The 22,791-nt window shown below is 46.1% G+C and overlaps 1 protein-coding gene across 1 annotated transcript in view; it reads left to right on the top strand.

Moving 5' to 3' along the window:
• The window catches only part of hth (homothorax), a 330,111-nt gene that overhangs the window by 249,010 nt on the left and 58,310 nt on the right, over nucleotides 1–22,791 (top strand). Inside the window, exon 12 of the mRNA XM_066743762.1 lies at nucleotides 3,794–3,870. Within this exon, the coding sequence (XP_066599859.1) occupies nucleotides 3,794–3,870 (77 nt within the window). The remainder of the gene's footprint in view (nucleotides 1–3,793; nucleotides 3,871–22,791) is intronic.

Here is a 22,791-nt window from a genome sequence, read left to right as displayed (position 1 = left end):
GCTGGAGTCAGCAGAGCTCGTCATCGACGTGTCATTCGGGTCCAGGGCGAAATGTCGGAGACGCCTCCGCCCATCGACATCGATGTCCTGACGCAGCACGCGGCGCACGCCGAGCCGACGCCAGTGAATTATCGAGCGCTAGTCTCTTCCATAAGATTCCTGATCGATTACACACACACACACACACACATATATATATATATATATATATATATATATATTATTCATCCTTTACTATATCCAATCGAATATAGTCCATAATTTACAAAGAACAAGACTCGATCAATGGAAATTCTAAAGAAATAGCTTTCTTTAAAAGGATATATGCAAAGATTGGATAAGGAAGCTTATATATATCGAGTGGATTAAATCATTCACAGGTCGCTTCTACCGATTTGAATTTGGTTACCGAAGGAGAAGAGCATTGTCCGTGTGGAACGATCTTAGGGATGAGTTCTTTCTTAAAGAATTAAGACACAGATATTTCGGTTACATGGAGACCATGATTGTGAAGCAGGCCGTAGATGAGGTTAGCTCGTTGCGAAAAGGGGTCGTCTCGAGGCAATCGAGCTAAACTACGGACTCATTTACACACTTAGCCCTGCTTCCGCCTCGCTCGTTCCGCCCCAGTCGACGAGAGACCCAAATGGTTTTCATATTGTCTTTTTACCGCTCATTTTCATTTTATCGCTTGTTTGGCTACCGACTCTCTTTGCCCGTATCTGTCTCTATCCTCCCGTGCACGCGATTCCCCTACAATCAAAAGTTTCGGGTGAATTTGGATAGGTTGACAAGAAAATCTCGCGATTCAGTGGCAGGTGTCTTATGGCAGTTCTTTCTTTAAGTTGGAGTTGTGCATCGTCACGAGGGAGGAGGAGGAGTGGGGGAAGGATCCCCCGTGGAAAAGCATCGTTGGAACAGGGGGTGGCTCGGAGCGGACCGCCGCGAGCACTTAAGACTATTGTTTTCAATGTAATTGGATAGCTCCTAGCCCTCCCCTTTTCCCTCAGCCATCACCGGGGGTCTAGAGAAAGTAAGATAGGGATAGAGAGCGAGCACAGTCAGCCAGCCAGTCCCCACGAAGCTTCGACAATTATCTTGATTGTTTTATGCATATACCAACGAAGCTTGGGGGAGAGAAAGCCAGGAGAAGAAAAGGGAATATCCAGTGCAGCCTCGTCTGATACACCGTCTGAGTCCTCGCTAATTCCAGCATGTTCGCCCAAGTTGTTGCAAGCACCTGCTACCAATTTACAGCAACCTTGTCGATCCTCGAATCTCCAAAGTTCTCCTAACGCGAGAACCCCGTTACTTCCAACCACGTAGCATTAGAAAAGTTTTACTCCTCCCCTCAAGAAATTCACGTTTCCTTTTTGGACCGTTAATCCGTTCAAGCTCTTCATTTAAATCTAAGGGATCGAGCTTATTGGGGACCAATCGATATTTAGGATAAATATATATATATATATATATATATTGAGAGAGGAGAATACATATAGACTCTCTGGATACAATATATTTATCGTATACTCGTACGTAAAGCGAGCGTTGGTCGTGCTTGTGCGTGAACAGGTCCGATGGAAATTCTACACCGGGACAATGCAAGCGACCGATTTAATTAGGATAAGAATCGTTCGGATCGCGTAGACCGGGGCACAATGGGTTGTGGTCGGGGGTGCCTGTAGCGTGGCTCACCTCCAAGAAACATGATATATAAACGATGCACGGAGAGGAGGTGGATTCTGTGTTGCGAGGGCAGATTCGCCTCTGTGGTTTCCAAAAATACCGCAGGCCTCGGCAAAAAGCTGCCTGCAATGTAATACCGCGAGCGCCACCTGCTAATTATGGAAAAATACGATGTGGTTCGGCCGCTGGCTTTTACGCGCAGCGCCGTATCTTTTATATCGAATTTAAAGCTATTGCTCGTCTCTCTCTCTCTCTCTCTCTCTCTCTCTCTCTCTCTCTCTGTTTATGTGCGAGCATGCACGCGCTTGTTTATTGTGCTCGAACGAGCTGTTCCGTAATTGATAGTCTCGCGTGGCCTTCATATCTGTCCCACAACGGACGCCGGAACTCCCTGAAACACTCCAGTTTGCAGGCTGGAAATCGCTGAGCTCTGTTTACCTCGCGTCATAATCATCGGGTGACTTTCAGTTTCTAATTGAGATTAATGCGGCCGGGCAACGATTCGAGCGATGAGTCCTACCTGCCAGCTGGCCATTACCTGCCTGCACCGTTGCGTTGCCGCTTTCCGCCGTCGCTGATGATTTAATCGAGCGGCTCTCGCGATCCTCCAATAGAATTCGCATATTCATCCAGTTGGATCAGTCGGCTCTAGCGGTTCCTATTAAATCTTAATTCATCACTCGACTCGCCAAAAGCCAAATAACTCGTGTACCATGAGACGTGAATTCGATTGTTTTTCGAATCAATTTATCCGCTCACGTACGTATATATATATATAGATTAATATTATAGCACAGTATAGGAGAGCTATAGTATATAAACGATAAAACATTAAAGTTATATGGTCAATTATATTTATACACCATTATAGCGCAGATTTCCCTCTCCGCAGGGGCATGTTTCATGGAGAGAAAACGTGCAGGCCTTCCTCCAAGGCGCCAGACACGCGTGTGACTTTAGCACGTGGCTACCGTGGATCTTGGCACTCCTCGCGAATCTGGACGCGAAAGATCGGCTGTCCAATGGGCGAAATTAATGCGCACAGTAATTTTAGTGGTGGAGCGGGCCAGGTTTACGCGGAAATTTATGAGCCTTCGCTTAAAGACCGATGGAACGTCAACGCGTAGTTTGGCTTACGGGTCCTAAGCCGCAGCCTATCGTTATATACGCGTGTACAATATGAAACTTTGTAAAGCTAATAAGGAGCTGTAGAACTGCTTCCGTGCCAAATCGTCGCGGGTCCAACCCCAGATTCACTTTTGTGATAAGACCGACTGTGCCAGCGTACATCTTGCGTTTGCGTTTCTCTCTTTTACACCGCTAATGCGATCCTGACAGCTCGTAAAATCTCGTGCTACGGTCACTTAAGAAACCATCCATTGCCTAATTAAACGATAGAGACGCACTAATTGATTTCATAAATTCAGAAATTTCATAATACGACAAATTAACTCGGTAGTAATTCACCGATTGTCAAGCAGTATATTTCAGCTGGAAGGACTACCATGCGTATATCGGAGAATATCGCGTTTGGTCGAAATGGATTTGCAGGATAAATTGGCGGGGAGGAAAGATCGCGTAAAATAATTGAAATTCAGTGCTGAGCGTGGTGTAACAAAGTGTTTGACATGTATCTATTTCATAGGCAGGTTATCCAGTTATGCCATCTGCGTGTTATCCGGTCCCTTCGCCGCCTTACTCTCGTGTTTCTTCGGCGTTGCCTCGTAAAGTCTCTTTCGCGGAGGAAATACGAGTTGCGCTGGCTGGCCCGGACGGATAGTCGCATCTGCGCCGATGCGACTTCGCGATAAACGCGACCATATCCAGCTCTTTTTACCTCCTTTCATTTTTTCACTCTGCCTTCTTCTTTACCACCCCTCCCTCTCTTTTTATGTTTACTCACGTGTCTCGACAATAAATAATATTTCGCAGGTGCCCGTTATGCACCGAGAAGGTCCCGCAACTTTATTGCGAGCCTCGCACCTGAAACGTTTGCGAGCGGCCAAGATCGGCTCGGCGCACACGAAGTATCAGTAATTCTATCCTGACCGAGCGAATGCTCCATGTTAACATTATTAACGCGTATCTCTCTCTTCTTTTGTTGCAGCATCCCTACCCCTCGGAAGACCAGAAAAAGCAGTTGGCACAGGACACGGGGCTGACGATCCTTCAAGTCAACAACTGGTGAGTACTACGCTCAGATTCCTGTTTATTCGCGGGATTTATCATCGGAAGTGAATTATCGCCGTGCTCGTTCTTCGGGGTAGCTCGTTAAGTCGTTAAGTTAATCGCGCGTGATTGCGGAGTTCGATGGCGATGGTATCGATTGTTACTTAAAATTGCTGGTCCGATAAGCTTCGATATCGACCAATCCAATGATCGTGCTGCGATTAATCGACCCCCTCCCCTCTATTTTTCTTTTTTCCTCTCCCTACGTACGACCTTCTTGCTGATCTTTTTCATCTATTATTTTTTCGTCCCTTTTGAACGATGCATCACACGAAGCACCGATCGTGCATTGTGTAGGAGCCCACGTGTGTCATACGAGAATTCCAAATGCCCTGAAATTGCACCCGTACATCAAACGCGAGTATGCGCGCGAGCTCGGCGAGCTGACAATGTAACACGCTGATTATTTTAGCGCGCCAATCAGCCGAGTGCCAATGTTCCGGCACGCGGAGCAACCAGCCAAGCAATTTTATTCATGATGTTATACGCGTTCTATGTGCCTGGTGGTCTCTCTCTCCGCATGTTAATATAATATAATCTTGATTTCCCCCATTATATTCTTTCGAGATTTTAGTCTATGGAAAGGTGTAATTTAAATTTTAAAGATTCTTCCTTATCCAGGTTTTTCCAGTGATTTACAAGCTGTTCGTCCGAGTCAAGCCGGATCTAAGCTTTCACGCTGGCGATAAATGCTGGCACCTAAATGGTGCAGCTCGTAAATTTTGATTTGCACATAATTATAATAACACGAGTCGACGTGAAAATCTTGGATACACGGGTTAACGAAATAAATCTGAGTGCAACCGTTGCGGGGTAACTATAAATTTCGAGTCAGAGGCGTGGAATAGTTTTATCGTATTGAATAAATGCGTCTTGCGAGGAAGAAATTTCGCGATGGTCTTGGCTACTACTTTAGATTTTTTTAATTTACTTTTTTCATACTTTTTCTATTTACTTCATTCACGAATAATGTATTCGAGAGGATTATATACATATATATTATATAGTGCACGGAGGAGCTCTCTCACATCTCTATCGCAGGTGCGCTTCGAGTGCGCGGAGATTACGTTAACGAGTTCGCATGATCCGCGAATCGTCATTAACGTTCCGAAGGAATCCAGCCAATGGATTATCGAATACGAACGTCCTCCATAAAAACAGCTGCGTTTTTACTCCTAGCATATCCAAGATGTTCCAGGACAATAAAATATTAACGATCGAGTTTAACAAATTGTCATTAAGTTTGCCAGTATAACTACTGCACTACGGATTATCAAACACGCTTGTCTCGGATAAAGAGGTTCCTCCTTTTACACTGGGAACTTCTGAGATATCGCTGCGAGTACCCGAGCGAACAATAAAATATTCACGATCGAGTTAAACCGTAAAACGAAATAGCTACCTACATGGTGTATAAATTCGGGTGTAAATCAGGTCTCTATCGTTTTATCTACGTTTAGCGTATCTCTTCAGACTGACACTGTTTCCTCCCTTTCATCCCAGGATAATCGTAAAAAGTCCACAATTGCTGGGGAATAAAAACTCTCCGATGTGACTAATTAGGCTCTCGTGCCTATGAAGTATATATAATAAGAGTTTCAAAGAATATTTCCGAGAGATAGCTCTCGATCTTTCCGGTAGATTTATTATAAATATTTGCTGTGGGAAGGGATTATATATAGGAATTCTCCAACGGGATTACTTTGACAGAATTGTGAAGGAGGAGGAGTGCAAGGAGAAGACTAATTCCCATCCAATCCGGTATTACTTGGAAGGGTTAAGGAAAGGTGTGGGTTGAGTATTTGGGGGGTGGCTGCTGGAGGTGTATCTTTCCAGCGGCTTAGTTCAGCCTGTCCTACGGAATCCCCGGTTTCTTCGGCTTGATCCCTCGCCAGCCCTTTCCATCGCATCTACGCGTTTTCTCTTTGCAAAGGACGACGGGCCTATCTCGCCATCTTGATAGATGTTTCCACGCGCCACCTGCGCCACCATCCGAATTACAAACGCCCCTGTTTACCGTGATATTTAAGCGACGAGGTAGGGTCACCACAGCGTCACCTCATCCCTCCCGTAATCATACCTCACCGACACCTACACGTTCTACCTTCCCTCTCTCTTTCTCTCTCTCGAAAAACTTGCCACGAAGCGTGTCGCGACGAGCTAATCTCTTGGGCTAACTTTAGCGAGAGCAAAGATCGAAATAATCGGTTGAATCAAGCACGTTGCGATGTTGCGCGGGGGCGGTTGGAAGGAGGGGCAGGGGAGGGGAACGGGCTGATTTCGGCTCGGATATAAAACGCCAAACGAATTGCTCGAATATCGCGTGCGCGTCGCTGTTTGCCATCTCTTGATGTTTCTCTCCCCTACCCTCTCCCTCCCCCCACCGACCCTCCGTCGCCCTTCCACCCACACTGAATTTCTTGCGCATCTCCACATAAATAAAATTGGAACGACGCACCCGACGCTTCTCCCCCCCCCCCCCCCCTCTCGTTGGCTTATAATAAACTCGCGAATTCCAAAGAGTGATTCGAACGGTATAATTGAGCACAAATCAAACCGTGGGGTGCAGTTAGTTCGACTATATTTCCGTTGACTAAAAATTGCATCTATGATTTTTAACCACAAATTTATAAATTTTAGCTCTCCCTTTTTATATACAGTCATTACCGAGAAACTTTCATTGATCCATCGATCAGTTCTAAAACAATTGAATGTTTATTAAAGCTCTTTGATCCCATAAAGCACCAAACGTCTTAAAGACATATTTTAGGTGTCATTTAGTCAATTGGATAACTAAAAGATGTCTATAAGACAACTTTTAGTCAAGTGTGCTGTATGAGTACAGTATTGTTGCATTGTGCCTCGGTGACAGTAGTGAAATTTTTGTCTAGTTTTTTTATAGTCTTGCTGGAAGGTGTGCAGTGATGCGTACGCATGGCGTAGGCGGGCAGGTAGAAAGGCGTAGGCGTGGACCAAGCGAAAAGAAAAGTGCTTTTCTCAAGCGCGGGCACAACGCAGACAGCAATTTCTTCGTTGGCACGCGATAAGTTTCGTGAAATATCTGGCCGTAAAGGAGCTCATGTTTCTGTAATGCAATTAGAGCGTGCAACGCGTCGCGACGCCGTGCTTAGAAATAGCCGAGCTTTCCCTAATTAGAATACTCCGGACAAACGAAATAATTCGTAAATAAAATAAGCAACCCGCCTACGTGTCCCGGAAAACATCGAAGCCCCCTTCTCCGCTGCCCCTTAATATTTCGCGTCTCTCACTGTGCATCCCACCCTCTTTTCCTCTCTCTCTCTCTCTCTCTCTCTCTCTCTCCATCCCTTCGCCCACAATTTTCCGTCACATATATCAACCTGGACAGTAGTTAGAACAGTTGCCAGCTTGTTACCACGTGTATCCCTCCGCGCGTATCCTACCAACCGGCCGCACCTAACTTATGCCAGAAAATCATTGAAACGCGTGACATAGCTGGAGAAGAACTATTATATACCGATATTGGTCGAAAGTTTTAATGTGGATACCGTAGCTAAGGTGTAAATAAACCATTTGTGAGAGAATCAGAATAATCTAGACTGGATTTTTACACTTGAATATTTTTTTAAAAAAGCTGATACAGCCACGTGAGATTTTGATAAATTTTCAAAAATTTAATAATAATGCTAGACGAATAAGTAGTTGTTAATATGAGATTTGTCGGGGCTTCTCTTAGCTGATCCATCACTGGAAGAAATCTGTTGAGCGCGCAGTGGATTAAAGTGGCACGAATGTGTACTAATATTCCTGCTAATTTAACCGGGCTATCCCTACCGACGGGACGGCATCTCGCAAATAAAGCAGAGGTTATTTATCGGTCTGCCGTACCTCCTTATCCATCCCCTTGCCTCTCGACTCGCCGGTAGCTGGCACTTAGGCAGTTTATTTCGATGTCCCGCCATGCACATACGGAGAGCAAGAAAGATAGAGATTCGCCGCATGCCGTCATTTTTCCCCGCTTTCTCTGCACCGAGTGCAAGTAGTATACGCGCGATTTATTCTATTTACACCGAGGTCGAAATAATTTTATCACTCACAGCTGTGTTCATCGAGCCTGCTACGACGCTGTCTTAACGGACTTTCGATGTTTTAGCCTCGACGAAGAGCGATTTTCCTTCGCATGCTTAATCACCCCGGTGATTTTAATGCTCCTCGCGAGTTATGCCCACGAGAGATCTACGGTTAGACGTGTTTTCGTTTCACTTAGGCTATAAATGTGGGATATCCCAGGCCCATAAATTTACGTATACGTTACTCATTCATTGCTCCGATAAATTACCTATTTATTCGTCTCGAAAAGTGACAGAAGGATGTTAACAAGGTGGAATTAAATAAAGTGGAATCGAAGATGGGCAAATTTTATACGAATCAAGGTAACGTACGTATAGTCACGTTGATAGTAATGTAATGTCTTAATTGAATATTCATGAACGATGAGCGAAGGGGTTGTGTGCCTAGGGACGGGGGAGGGGGAGGCTTACTGGATTCTGTGAAACGACGAGTATCAATAAAGAATTTATCTCGTAAAGCTGATCGAGCCCCGCCGCGAAGAAGGGATGCAGCCATTGCGTTTCGCACAGCGGCGTCCGGGCTTGGGGAATCGTTAACATCATAACCGTACGTCGAGCTGTAATTTAGACCGCTGTAAAACCACAAGCCTCCCCTGACCCCTCCGCGAGTTCGGCTGTAAGCGACTTGCTAACGAGACATTTCGTTTTACAAAATCGTCCGGGGCCCGGGAGCCACGCGAATGGCGCCGTAAATCCTCGCGACCGGATGTTAATGCCTCCCTTCCTCCCCTCTACCATCTTCCCGCACTCGGATCTCGACTCCCGCGAGTTAAAATCGTTACTCCAGTGTCGCGATTTTAGAGCCTATAGCGACGTTAAACGTCGGCCCGCCAATCTCTCGCGTTTCCGCGAAAGCTTGCCCGATCGAGCCGATTAACACTGGCGTTTAAAGCCTGTAAACCTAACGGAAACGATCGTAAATAAATTGGTAAACCGGCGAAAGAACCTGCGAGAAGCTGGATAATCGTCACGCTAGGATATAGAAAGTTTATAATTTCGCTATCCGGAGTAAGTCCTCCCTCCCCTTCCCAATCAAATTATCGCCACTGTCTGATGACGGCAAATTTAACAAACGAGGATATCCTCGATTTGTCGAAAATATGTAAGATTGTATATGCAAGTCGTATGAGTGTATAATACAGTACCTTCCTATATTTGGAATATCCTCGTATACATAATTGCATGAAAAATCGAATCAGACGTTCAAGCATAACATTGTTACATACCGGTGGTAATGGAGCAATATGGGGTAAGCATCGGATCGATGCAAGCTTCGTTCGGATAGGTTTGTCAAAGTTTCGGGTTACTCGACGCTTCTCAAGGATTCGAACAGCTCGTTCGTTCGGTAGAACAGTTAACGCTTGTGCAGCGGTAAGTCAGAAGGGTGTGCGTTGACACCGGTGCTTGGCTGCTTGCTGCTATCGTGTCACTCCATCACCTCCGAGTCTCCACCTCCTCCACCTTCTGTCTCTTTCTTACACCGAGTCTCACCTTATACGGGCCCACGAGATTTTCGACTCGATCGAGTGGCACGGTCCCCTCGACTCCTAAAGTCAACGATACTCGAGCATCGATCTCTCACGATATCAAAGCTCCTCTTTCTTTCTTTCTTTCTTTCTTGCTTGCTTGCTTGCTTGCTTGCTTGCTTGCTTGCTCTTCCTTCCTCATCCTCTTCTCGGATTTCTCTCTTTTCTTGCTCTCGCCCAACTTTTTCTCCACTCATAATTTAATGCGATCGTGCTGCTTAAATATTTATGCCATCCCGGACAGTGACGTTGATATCTTTATATAGTTCCGAAAAATCAATTAAGAAATCGATCTCATTCAAGTATAATTGCAGGCTTGAGATATTTATGAGACTTTATTCTGGACTTTTGAAGTTATAGAAATAGAGGTATTATATGGTATTGCTCTTGTATATATATATATATAGTTGCGAGAGAATGGGACGGGTTTGCTGTTGGGAATTATTGGCTGGTTCCGTCAAACAATCTCATTTAGTCGGGAAGTCCTGCTCCCCAGCCCCAAAGGGCCCTTGGTACTTGTGCGCCAACGGGAAACCCTCTGGGGCCGATGGCTGGCTTTAGCAGGAGTCGGATATCTAATTAGCGGGGGCTGATCGGTAATTACTACGATTAATCAATCCGTTTTCCATTTGTGCACGCCGTGTGCTCAGCTTACTGAGGAACCACCGGGGGAACATTCGTAATGGTCTGGCCTGAAAGTGCGAGAAGGACGTGGAAAGAGAGGGTTAGAAGCAAAAGAGCCAAAGGGCTGATAGCGAAAGGGTACCGTGCCAGCAAAGGGGACCCTGCCAATCCACGATGTTCCGCCGGAGCATCGTAGTTTCCAAATTGGGATTGTCGACCTTCCGGTCAATTAAATCTCTCCACGATAAACCTTCGGTTTAAACTCTTCTCATCCTCCGCAGCACCACTTTTCCATGGTCTACCATTCTCTCCTCTTATTTTGCTGCGCGCGCCCGTCAGAGTTACACGCGTCGGATTTTATTCGCTAATTCGTTATATCGAGTAATCTGGAATTGGCCAATGCTATAGGAATCGGAGGGTGTTCGCTTTAATCGTGATTTAGTTATCTTATCCCTAAGAGGCTGATTTGCATATGAAGCCTAGGTATACTATAGTGGTTGACGAAGATGATGGGCGATTCGTGTCGGCTGATATTGGTCCTAAAATCGAGCAAAACGCGTTACGTTTAAGTGATGGTACCTACGCAGTCCGTAGACGGAGTAGGGGTAGAGAAGGAGAGAGTGGGAGGGGTGAGGTGTGCGGAGCAAAGCGAAGGAGGATTAGTAGCTATACGAGATTGACCGGGTCAATATGCATATACGTTTCGACCCACTCGAAAAACCTTTATTGCATTAGACCCGAGAGCATCTGCGTCCCCTTCCCCTTTACAGACTGATCCGACTCAATCGCGACAACTAACTTTATCACCGACGTATATATACTACATATATATATATATATATATATGCGTATAGGAGGGAAAGACTCGTCAGATTTGCACACGCGACTATAACGGCCTCGATGAATCAACGCTGAAGTTCTTCTAGATATAAAGACGTCCGTCAAGATTTAAGCTATTCACCCTTTTCTCAAGAACCCGTGTAATATGACATAGCTTATTAGCAATGCCCAAAGAAATCTGCTAACGATAAGATTTAAATTTATATACATATAGACCGGTTAACATTTCTTGCACTGTCCGAACAGCTTGTTCGACTAGTTTATCAGAGCCAGATTACGAGATGTAGGTGAAAGAATATAGTTTCACGCGTCAGTGGGATTCACGTCAGGTTAGGAATTGTTAAGCTAATTTCGTGCTCGAGAAGAGAGACGAAGAGAGGTAGAGGGGGGATGTTGAGTAGAGTATGGTGCGTCGTGCAATACGGAGTGAAATCTCTTGATGCCATTAGGCTCGACTTTGTAAATAGTTTTCGCCGAAGAATAACAACGGCGCCTCTAAGAATAGGGGTTGTAACCCTAAACCCCAGTTGCTTTTATTCTCGCAGTGTTGTTGGTGCAAAGAACGCCCCCTTTACGAGAAGAGTCGATTGTGATCGATCATCAGGGATTGCTATACCCTTGCGAAAGGGTTGCTATAGTCGGCAGACCGATACGGAGGGTCCGGACGTTATTTGTTTTGCGCGAGAAGATTATCGCGTTATTACGTGGTCCGAGTCAAGGATCTCCTCGGATATATCTGCCGGAGGACCCCCTTCGCAGGCACGCAAACACTCCTTCCTCGAATTACACTCCTGAATCCCGATCCAAACAGACTCTTTCGCTTTCTAGTCTTTCCCCGTCCTTCAGCCACGCTTAACCAACGCTACATAGTGGGGGGTAAAAATTGCTCTCTCATCCTTTTACTCCCAAACAACAGCAATGTGCAGCTACAATATATTTATGAGCTACGTTATCCAGGACAGAGATGAAAGAATTAATGATGCTATCTATGTACATACATTAATTATTATAAATGGAACTGCAACCTTGTGGTGTATCGTGTGGGAGCGGAGCTTTTGGAAATGGAAGATAAACGCGAGCGTTGACCTTGGGTTTTTGAGGATGCATTTAAATTTGGCACACAGGGAAGTTTCACAAAGCGGTAAACGAGGACGAGGTTGGCAAAGATGTGGTAGAGATTGGTGCATGATTGCGAAGGTGGAGGGAGCGGAGAAGCAAAGAGGCAAGCGTGTACGAGCAGACTGGAGGCCACAGACGGACATCGGCCGCCTCGAAGGTCCACAGAGGAACCGCTGAACAAGGACAATACTTTCATCATTGCCGCTCTTTCTTTTATTCCTCCAAGAGCCCCGTTCTCCTCCTTTCTTTTACGCTTTTTACCCGCAAAGGCTCCATTGTCATCGAGTTGTAGGTGGGTTGCGTCAGCCAGTAGATATCAGTGTCCCTTGCTCCGGCAAGGGTTGGGGATGGATGGCTTTTGTTAAAGCTCCTCCTACCCCTCTCAAGCTTTCAAAACGCAGCCTTTTCGACGTGGAAGCGATTCGATTCTATGTGCGGCTCTTTCTCCAAGCTCATCCACCACAGCTTTCCACCGATATCGTCATCGTATATACTCGACGAAAATTCCATACCAATTATCGCATTCTGCGAAAACTCGTTGGCATTTTTATTCGAGCCTGGTGATAAATGTACCAGCAGATGACACAGAAGACGACACGTGCTGGTCTTCGATTATTTACTCAAGGACAGTCCGGTGTGTATTCTGTTTTGATAGATCTTCCATTTTCCTGCGACGTTGCGGGGATGAAGACATCTTCGGGGTATTACCTCGCGATTGTAGGATGATTGTCGTTTGGAAGCCCCGCGGGAGATCGCCAGATGTTTCGCGGCGACCCAATCAGACGACCCCCGAAGCGGTGCGACAATCAACCATCAAACAATCTGCCGTACGCCACCCTCCAAGTACTCGTTCGTCGGTTGCTTGGATGGCAAACCAAAACATGCGCAGCCCTTCGGCCTTTTCGCGAACCGCTTCAAGTGAGCATATGCTTCCGTGGCTGGATTGATTATTTTGCGTGCGTTGCAGCCTATCTTCACACCACGCTTCGATGGATAGAGAAAATTCATCGGACAGTCTTATTGTTAAACAACAATAATTCACTGCAAAAAGGAAAATATTATCTATATATATTATACCTGATGATTTTACTACACTCTATGATGGATTCTTTAAGAAAATGGGAAGCGAAGGTTTGAGATCAGATAGAATAGAGATAGAGATAGAGACAGAGACAGACTCTGAGAGACAGAGAGAGAGAGAGAGAGAGAGAGAGAGGGAATAGGATCCGGTATCTCAGTGTTTTAGTTGCTATAAAGGACACCAAGTAGGAGCCATCAGAGACGAGAAGAGCGAGCCGCACCTCTCGACGGCAGTGTAACGGGAGTATCTCTTAGGAAAGGAAGGAAGGAAGGAAGGAAGGAAGTAAGTCCCCAGTTACGAGTCACACACGAGTCCATGGTACGCCATTCGGAAGCTCGTTTGATGGTCCGTGGAGCCGTTATTGTCACCAGACGCATTCCAGCGTGCCGTTACTCGCTCGTAGAGCCCGTTGACCACACGTCCGATAACGGCAGACCGGGAAATTGTTAAAAACCGCCTTGGATGTCCAGTTGCTTCCTCGGTTGTTTAGCTTTACGGTCCAGTCCACCTCTTTTCCATCTTACTTTCAACCGCATCCTCTACTACTCCAAAGTACACCCTCCTACCATAATCTCTCCTCGCTTACCCTCCTTCCAGACGTGGAAAAGCTGTCCGCGACCAAAGTCCGTCCGAAAAAACAAGCTAATCGCCTCTGCTTGCGTTTTTATCGGTCACTATACTGCTCTCCGTCTCGACAGTGCCTGACTTAATCGGATAACCGTATATTTCCGCGAAAAGCAAGCGCACCTGCGCTCCGATACTCAAGTACCATTCTCTGGCTTCCCTCTGACTTATCTGATAACCTCGCTCCAACCGGAACTGGCTTTTGTATGATGGATTGCTTGCCAGCTGCACTTTCAATATTTTCAATGAAACACTTACGCAGACGGCCCTACGTCATTTATAAATTATAGAAATACTTTTCGAGGGTATTTGCTTTTGGGGAATTTTTATCGAACGGATATACACATATATATACACAATGTTCTAGGATCTCTATATTATTTTTAATGTATTCATAGGCGCTCCATCCGAGTAACTATTTAGCATATATAGAAGTGCCAGAGCTTCTAGCTAATGGAGCGAGCCGTAATCCTCTGTATAACAGCCGGCCGACCTAGTTTCGTGCTTTCGATTCTCTTAAATTTTAAGAGCATTCCTGACCCTGCAGGCTCGTCCGAGCAACGGAAATCGCCCCGGTGCGGCGTCTCCCCAGATCGGAGAACTGTTATACATACTATGTATATATACAGTGCGACTATTAGGTGGCGAGCGTCGCAAAATCGCGGCAACTCAGGCGAAAACCGAACTTTCGGTAACTCTTTAATGGATCGCGTTCCCGAGTTAATCACGCCCGAACGAAACGTTTGCTCGGCCAAGTTGAAATATGAATTTTCCGATAAGCTATATACTATATGCACCATACCGATGATATCCCGTGGCAAATTTCACGGAGAGATTGTGGGTGCTGCGTTCAACCAATCAGGAGGCTCCTCCCTATCAAAAATGTAAATATGGCGTTACTCTTGCACTTTCGGCAAGTTAATTGGATCGGAGCTTTCATTATTGCTGCACTTTCAAATAGTTGCGACAGTCTTTATCGGAGCCGCGTGGCCGGGAACGGAGAAAATAGTTTGTTCGAGCGGAATCGCGGTCTAAGACTCGCCGAGAAGAGCGAATAGTCGCGGTAAGTCGAGCGCGAGGATCGAACTTCCGTCCTAACTTTTTAATGGATCGCGTTCCAGAGTTAAGCTTCATTCACCCCCTGCAGCGTCGAAACGAACCTCGCGTTCGACTCCCACTTTAAACGGATGCGTCTGCAAATGTTTACCTCCATCCTCACTTTTTATCGTATTATCAATCTCACGCGAAGGAAACACGTATCGCGCGCGCGAGCCTCTCTACGTTATTTATAATAATGTTTACCGGTACATCCGCAACCTCTCGTAACCAATGAGAATAACCGTAAGACCCTGGTTCCCGCGGGACTTTACATATTCTCGAATCTGAAAATATTCGCATATACAAAGCTTTTCCAGGACTAGGGGAGCGTTATACGGTAAGATAGGAGGGGCCAAGGAGAGAGGGCGCCGTTTATAATAAAGCGCAATATCCGAGGATTTCCTTAAGTTGCATATTCAATGATTTCCTCGGAGACTTTGGTCGTTCGCTGTTGAGAAATGAGGGATAACAGAGAAAGAGATGGTAACGTTAGGAGAGAGAGAAAGAGAGAGAGGAAGAGGGGGAGAGAGTACAGAGGGAAAAAGGCGAAATTGCAATCGTTAAAACGAGAGCACTTTACGCGAGTGATAATCTCTCGGATGTTTATTTTTCCACTGAAGCATATGGTGTGCGCGACACGTTGTAGGAAGATGGTTGTACAATTTTGTTACAACGAGTCCTTCGCGTTGGATACGCATATGAATGGATAAGAGATTTTTCACGAAGATACAGAATAAGACGAGAGTCGGTGGCTAACGAGTGATCCGCATGGTTCCGTCGTGCGAGATGATGAGTCGCGTCGGAGATCGAGTGGCAGGTTCAATGTTTCGAGCGTGGCGCGTGCGTGCGAGGGTTTTGCGAGAGGGGGGAGGGACCATCCGTGGGTGGCGGCGGAACTCCAATTCAGGAGGATGGCAGTGCAGTGCATGATAAATATTGTTTAGGCTTGTTGGACGTGAGCGGTAAGTGAAGCCGGGCCCGTCGTAGCTGATGGCGGAGCGGGTGAGTGATGTCCAGCGCGCGCCTCCCGTCAACGGAGAGGTCAGCGCGAAGGAGAATGATGATGACATAATGACGTCGCAGTGGGCGAGCAATAGCTGACATCCGCCACCGAATATTCTAAATCACTTGCTCCTCGTTGTCGTCGACGTCGTTCGCATCCTTGTCGTCGTCAGTCGTGTTAACGACGGGGGTATGGAGGCTAATATCCCTCTTGGAAGAGGATGCTACCTCACCCACCACCCCTCCCCCTCCCAACCCGACTCAACCCTTCCGCATATCCCATCCGCTACCGAAATTCTATCTCCGGCTCGGTGCTATTGTAGCAGCAGAAATCGATGATCGTTAGCTAACAATGCTCCGGTTACACGCCATTCTCCCCCTCCTCCCCCCTTCTCTCTCTCTCTCTCTCTCTCTCTCTCTCTCTCTCTTATATATACCATGTTCCTCTCGCAAACTTCATTCATCGCTATAAGCCCGTAATTAACCCATCGATCGACCAAAATCCAATTAATACACGCGAATGACAGACGACGGTGTATATCCATCTTTTCTTGCACTCTGGGTAATAACGATTATTAAGGTGTGCGGGGTACAATGGTCGGGATATAATGCTATCGCGAGCCAGCTAAATACGTAACGTATGCAAACACGCGGGTTTGCTTGCCTGTTAGCGAGAATGACGAAGCGTTATATCTCGGGAGTTATTTAAAAGCGTCAATGCGGTTCATGCCGGCGAGGAATAAGGGCATTATCGCTCCCTTTTCTTTTCGTTATAGAACGGCCTCGTAGCTACCGGTGCGAAACGTGGTTAAGGGGGTGCTGGGGGGAGAGAGTGAGAGAGAGAGAGAGAGAGAGAGATGTCGACGTGGTGTGGAAACCCTCCTCCACGAAACCTCCCCCTTTTCTCCGGCAAACGGGAAGGGAGTGGAGAGAGCCGGGGAGGTCTATGAAAAATGATGACGCGGCGCTTGTAAAAGAAATGAAATCGGGCCTGGCTGGGAAGGAGAAAATCGAAGGGACGCGGAGGAGAAACTCCAGCTAATTCCAAATGTCAAGAATAATAGCGCTCGCTGTGCCGCCTGACGAGGATATCGAAAAGTTGTCGACTATTTCCAGCTTGATTGACTCACGCATTATATTTTTTAATATTGGGACCGATTCATTTCTCACCCCTTTCTCCAACCATTCGGAATTAAAATAGTAATCAAGAGAGTACGAGTTTTTTTTCTTTCTCTCCAAAACGAGTTAACTAATTTTTTATATGGACTTTATAAGAGATTCTCCTGGTCCTTTCTTCGATAAATGAACGACCGGACAGACTGTAATCGGTCTTGGTGGACTCGTAAACACACCGAATAACAACCATAATCCAAACCCTTACGACTGACCAGGAAGCACGCGCTCTGCTCTTTCGAAGGAGCCGACCCTTAATGGGTCAGGTTGCCTGCCTACCAATTCCCACGTGGGCAATTCGACACTGTCCGCGACATGACGTCATCGAACTTTAATAACCCTGCACGAAGGTTATACCCCTCGGTCCAATGGTGACTCCGCTGCAAAGTGAATCCTGAATTCGTAAACGGTTTTTTCACGTACGATTCTCTCTCTCTCTCTCTTTTCAGTTATCATTGAAAATTTGAGAGACTCGCATTTTAATCGAACAACCCTTATCCAAATTCATTATACATCTTTTCTCAATTTCATTTCGTGGAGATGAGCACCCTCGCAGTTACTTAGCATAACAATGAGAGCTAGGTCGAGGAGTGGGAGTAGGGTGGGAGGGCGCGTGCGGCAATGCGCGTTTTGACAAGTCGCCTCCTTCCTCCTCTCCTCTCGTCTCGTCTCGTCTTCCTTTGCCCCTTTTTGATCTCCTGCCGTGGCTCCGCGTCTAATTCCTCGGAATGTTTTCGGCCGACGTCTCGCTGGGCTCAGCTTGCCTCCCTCCAATAAACTTTTCTTTGCTGTTTGCCTTCTTTTCGGGAACCACACGCTCCTCCTCTCATATATGTTTTATGCCTCAAATTTACCAACGTTTTGCTGCCCAGCAGCATTCCTCTGTATCTACATATACTCGCTCGAAACACCCTGCTCAATAATTTGTTTTCCCTCGCTAGCTGTAAACCTGTCATTTTCCCATACCTTTTTCTCATCTTACGGTGTGAATATATATATATATATATATATATATATATATACATATATATGTAGGTATATATAGTAGTCGAAACATTAAAACCGATTAGACGTACGGGTACTCGTTTTAATTTAAATTTATTTAAGTTCAAATGAGATTTTCAAGGGGATTGGTGGTATTATATGGTGATAAAGTGTGTTATTCTTCGCAGTGCTAAATGTAACGACTACTCGGAGTCATAAAATCTAGGGACGTAATATCGATGAAATCCAGCTGGAGCCATCCAAAGGTAGCGAGACAGTCCAAGTTTTATCGAGCGCCAGCAGTGAGGTAGAGCGAGCTTGTCGTCTCCCCCATTTTCATTTCCCGTAGCAATAGTTCATTAAAAAGGTGTTTCAAGGGCAATTCCGTGAGCTATTAGGTAGCCTCTATCACCCCTCCGGGGGCCATTTCGAGCCCATCCTCCTTCCAGAGTCGCGATCTCACTCCACCCCCGCCTGCGGGACTATGGATTCAGCTCGAACATTACCGACATTTACCAGACTATTCGTCGACCGGAAAAAAATCCTCTCAAAGATTGCCACAGTTACACACACGTCGTCTACCCTGCCAGTAAAAGAAAAACCGGATATTATATGGAGTATTGATGTGGTAGAACGAGGATGCCGAGAACGGAGTATCTATATATATATATATATATATATAATAGTAAAGGTATAATTTTTGCTAAAGAGCCGGGTTCTGGAAGCTGCGGTATATATATATATATATATAGCTGGCCACATTCGAGATGGAAGAAGAGATGAGAACTGGATATGGAGACGTGTTCTGTGTGGCACGGTATGTCAAAGCGAGTGGGGAAAAACGGAATTGCTGAAAAGAAGAGAGCAGCAAATGGGGATGGAATGGCGAAGGTGGTTGGTGGTCAGGTACAGGGTGAAGGGAAGAGATTGGGGTTGGCCACAGTAGAGGGAGAAAACCCAGCAGGAAATGAGCACGAGCAAATATTCGAGCCGGAGAATGCGGGCAGGCGAATTTTCATGGAGAGGAAGAAAAGGATGGTCGGGAATAGTCCCAGTTGATAAGACATGGAAGCTCGAAGACCGGTCTGGATGGAGGGAAACCATTTATCACGCGATGGAACCTTTCTTACTCCCTGCACCAAGAATGAAAATAGAAAATGGTCAGTCTTTGCTAGAGTTTTTGCTAAATTTATGATAATGATAATTGCATATGCTCGATGGAGTTGGCTGCGATCTTATCGCGGGCTGAATTATCTGGTTCTATATAGTGGTAGATATAGCTATGTTTGGCTTGGACTGAGTTGCTGTGTAACAGAGCGATTACGCGCTCCCGAAGATTCGGGCACGAGGTAGCCTGGAGGCAGTAACGCGTCATCTCCGGAAAGGGCGTTGTGTAATTATACGGTAGCTAGCAAGCACCTCCCTTATGTGGACTCGTCCCACCCCGCAGCTCGTCTCATCCAAGTCGTAAACTGGTCGGTGGTCCTGCCAGCTACCGGTCTTCCTGTATAATGCTACTCCATATCCCTCTGAGCGTAATAATGGCGCGCGAAGCCGAACGAGCTGTCATATAACTCGATAGTTTTCCCTCTTCTCACCTTTCGATACAGCCGAACAATTAGCCACACGTTCGATATGGACACGATGGAAGCTCAGTGACTCACGGGTACCAATTTGTTCCGGCAGCAGCTTTAGACTAATTAAGAATATCCACCTCGTGCAACACATTCCTATAGGATTTTCTAAAATGTTCCTGTAGATATGTACATATATAGCCACATAAACCGAGTAGACTCATAACAATCGTGAATGGCATACTCGTCCGGATAGTTTACTATCATCCATTATCCTGATTAAAATTATCTGCTGGCCTGCCACGTCTGGCCCTGCCACGAGGATCCTTGATCCCAATCTGGAAGTGAAACATCGTTGCAGAAACTGCCAGGCTACCAACGCGTACCTACCCCTCTATATAGATACAGCAATATAAAGTTAACATTTATCAACCTTGGATTTAACAGTGATGAAAATTTTGCGAGAAGGATCATCCGCTCCCTTATAGACACAACACGTGTATAAATTTCTATCTTCCTTCAAACTATTTTCTCGAATGAATCAGGCCCAACCATTCACCACTTAAATACTGCAAGAGCTCTTCCGCCACTCTTTGGTAAAATAACATAACTCTATACGTTGACAAGCTGAAATTTATGAAACGAACTGCGAGAAATCCCTTAATCCAGATTAATAGAGGAGATTTGGTCGGTTTGACGAAACAACGGACGATTCTTTGGGATGTTTATCATCCGTGGTAAGGAGGAGAAGCAGGCGAGTACTCGTGTTTCGAGAGGAGAATCGACTGGAGATTATTGAATAGCTGGTGAAAATAGTCCGGACGGAGATGTATAATTTCAAGCGCAGGCCCTTTGGTGCAATAATCGTTTAATCGCGCGAATGTGGATTTAGCACGGTTTGGACAGTATATATATATATATACACATACGTATCTAGGTATACAAGTGCAGTGGTAGGGAGTATTGTTGCGCGAACTATTTCGAGAGCGTGTGATCTCGCGCACAACAGCTGCGCTATCTATCACCAACAATGATTCAGTGATCGTGTAACGGCGCCATTCACGGGCCGCTCCGTTTATAGAGAGTAAACCTAGCTATAGGGAAGGCGAGAAAGGTGCCGACAAGACGGAATAGCCGGGACTCGTGCAGGGGTCTCTGATCTTCAAAGTATGAAAACCGGATCGAGGCTTTTATCCTGGCTAACCTGGCGCTGACGCCACCATATACCACCGAGTTTCGTTTGAAACTTCGCATCCGGGTCCATAGCCGGCTTCTATATAATACACTCGTGCCATTTCCTTGCGGTGACTTTGATCATAATTAAAGTTGCCCCGACTCTGTTCTCATTCGCCAGCGTAACATCATAAAATCCTAATTATTATCAAACGTACACCCCTCACCCTTCAGCAGCAGCACGCACACTGCAATATATATATATATATATATATATATATATATATATATATACTGTGGTAATATAATTATTTCGCAACGACAACATTGCAATCTCTCTCTCTCTCTCTCTCTCTCTCTCTCTTTCGTTCTCGGTATTTTTTTTTCTTCATTTTATTAGGAGGGCGGGACACGGTTCGCTTCCGTATCCCTTTCGGGCTTTGGGAATCTCGCAAGGGTTGAAATACAGCCACGGCGGATCGAGGCGTTTCCTCTTATCGAGTGGAACGAGGATTGCGTCAGGAAAGAAAATGTAAATCAGCTGTTGGAGTTAGGGAAGGGCCTTCGCGCCCGAATGGAAGAAGAGGGTGGGAGGGGGCGAGGAAGTAGATCGGGGCCGTTGCTAGTGTTCGCGTATCGCGGTGTATCTGTGTGCGCGTGCTTCTCGGTCTCTCCGTCCGTCGATGCAAATGCAACTCTCGTCGGGGGTTGGTTGTTTCGTCGCCTGGTGATATATCGCCTCTTTCGCGCACAAAACCACCCCTTCCTGGCCCCGCACTCTTTCCTCTTTTCCCGCACGCATACGTGACCGAGAAGCGTATATGTTTGCTCGTGTGTGTATTCTATAGCTATATACATATATATTTATATCTAGGCTCTCGCGTTCTCTTTTGTAGCCAGAGCAGCAGCAGCGAGCGAACGAACCGACGTATTTTCGAGCCCTCGGGGCTGCTGCTACGTCTCTTCGCTCCTCTCTCTCTCTCTCTCTCTATACTCTACTCTTTCTCCCACCCCTCACCCCTCCCTCCCCCTCTTCGCGGCTTTTTCTTTTTGCGCCTCCTGCCTGCGAGCAGGCTTTAGGCGGGGCCGGACCGCCATTGCTCCTGTATTAGTTTTTACGAGGATAATACACAACGCTTAAAGGGATAAGGGATTAAACGCGCGCGACTGCCCGTTCTCTTTTCTGCCTTCTATCCACCCCTCTCTCCCTCTCGCTCGCTCGCTCACCCCTTTTCACCTCCCAACACCCCACACAATTTCTGGATCCGCCAGACAGACCGGATTGTCCGACCGACAGAAATCATTCGTCACTTTCTCCTTTACCACTAAAGCCCCGAATATACCAGCCTCCATCAGCAGCTTACATTCGCGTACACGAATCTTACGAAGAAACACTTTATCTGGAAAATTTTCCCGTTTTACCTTATTTGCAGAATAATGATGAATTTTTTCTTTCCTACATTCCATCTGGTATGTATATATATATATATATATATATATATATTCGCGAGGTCTATATAAAGCGATTATAGATTCCTGCTTCGAAAAGGGATAAAAGGCTGTTGTAAGGTTGGTTGGATATGTTAATAGAGTCTTTGTCGGTATGTTTTTCCGAAGATTTAATTGTTCGGTTGTTGCAGCGGGCAAGATTGGCTAGCCATTTAAGTGGCCATTGCTCAGGGCTCGGAGTCGGCATGCTTTTCTGAAGAATTCATTATTTTGCTCGTGCAATACTTGCTCGTTCAGGCGTATGTAGAATGTTAATATAATGTTGCAAGGGGGAGAGGGTTCGTGTCGACAAGCCACGGACACTCTCCTCTACTCCCTTACAAGGTAGAATGGATGGATAATCGCTGCATTGTCTTACAATGATGCTCGTATTGCGCGTGCGCCTTTACACGGACCCCACTGCACGTAAAAGCCTTTCCCGTCCTCTTAACGGACACGCG

The sequence above is a fragment of the Prorops nasuta genome, unplaced genomic scaffold, assembly GCF_024137725.1.
Source record: "Prorops nasuta isolate Cenicafe-Biocafe unplaced genomic scaffold, Cenicafe_Pnas_1.2 PNAS00002, whole genome shotgun sequence".
Taxonomy (NCBI): Eukaryota; Metazoa; Arthropoda; class Insecta; order Hymenoptera; family Bethylidae; genus Prorops; species Prorops nasuta.
The sequence above is the reverse complement of the archived record's forward strand: the minus strand, read 5'-3'. Positions and strand labels throughout refer to the sequence as shown.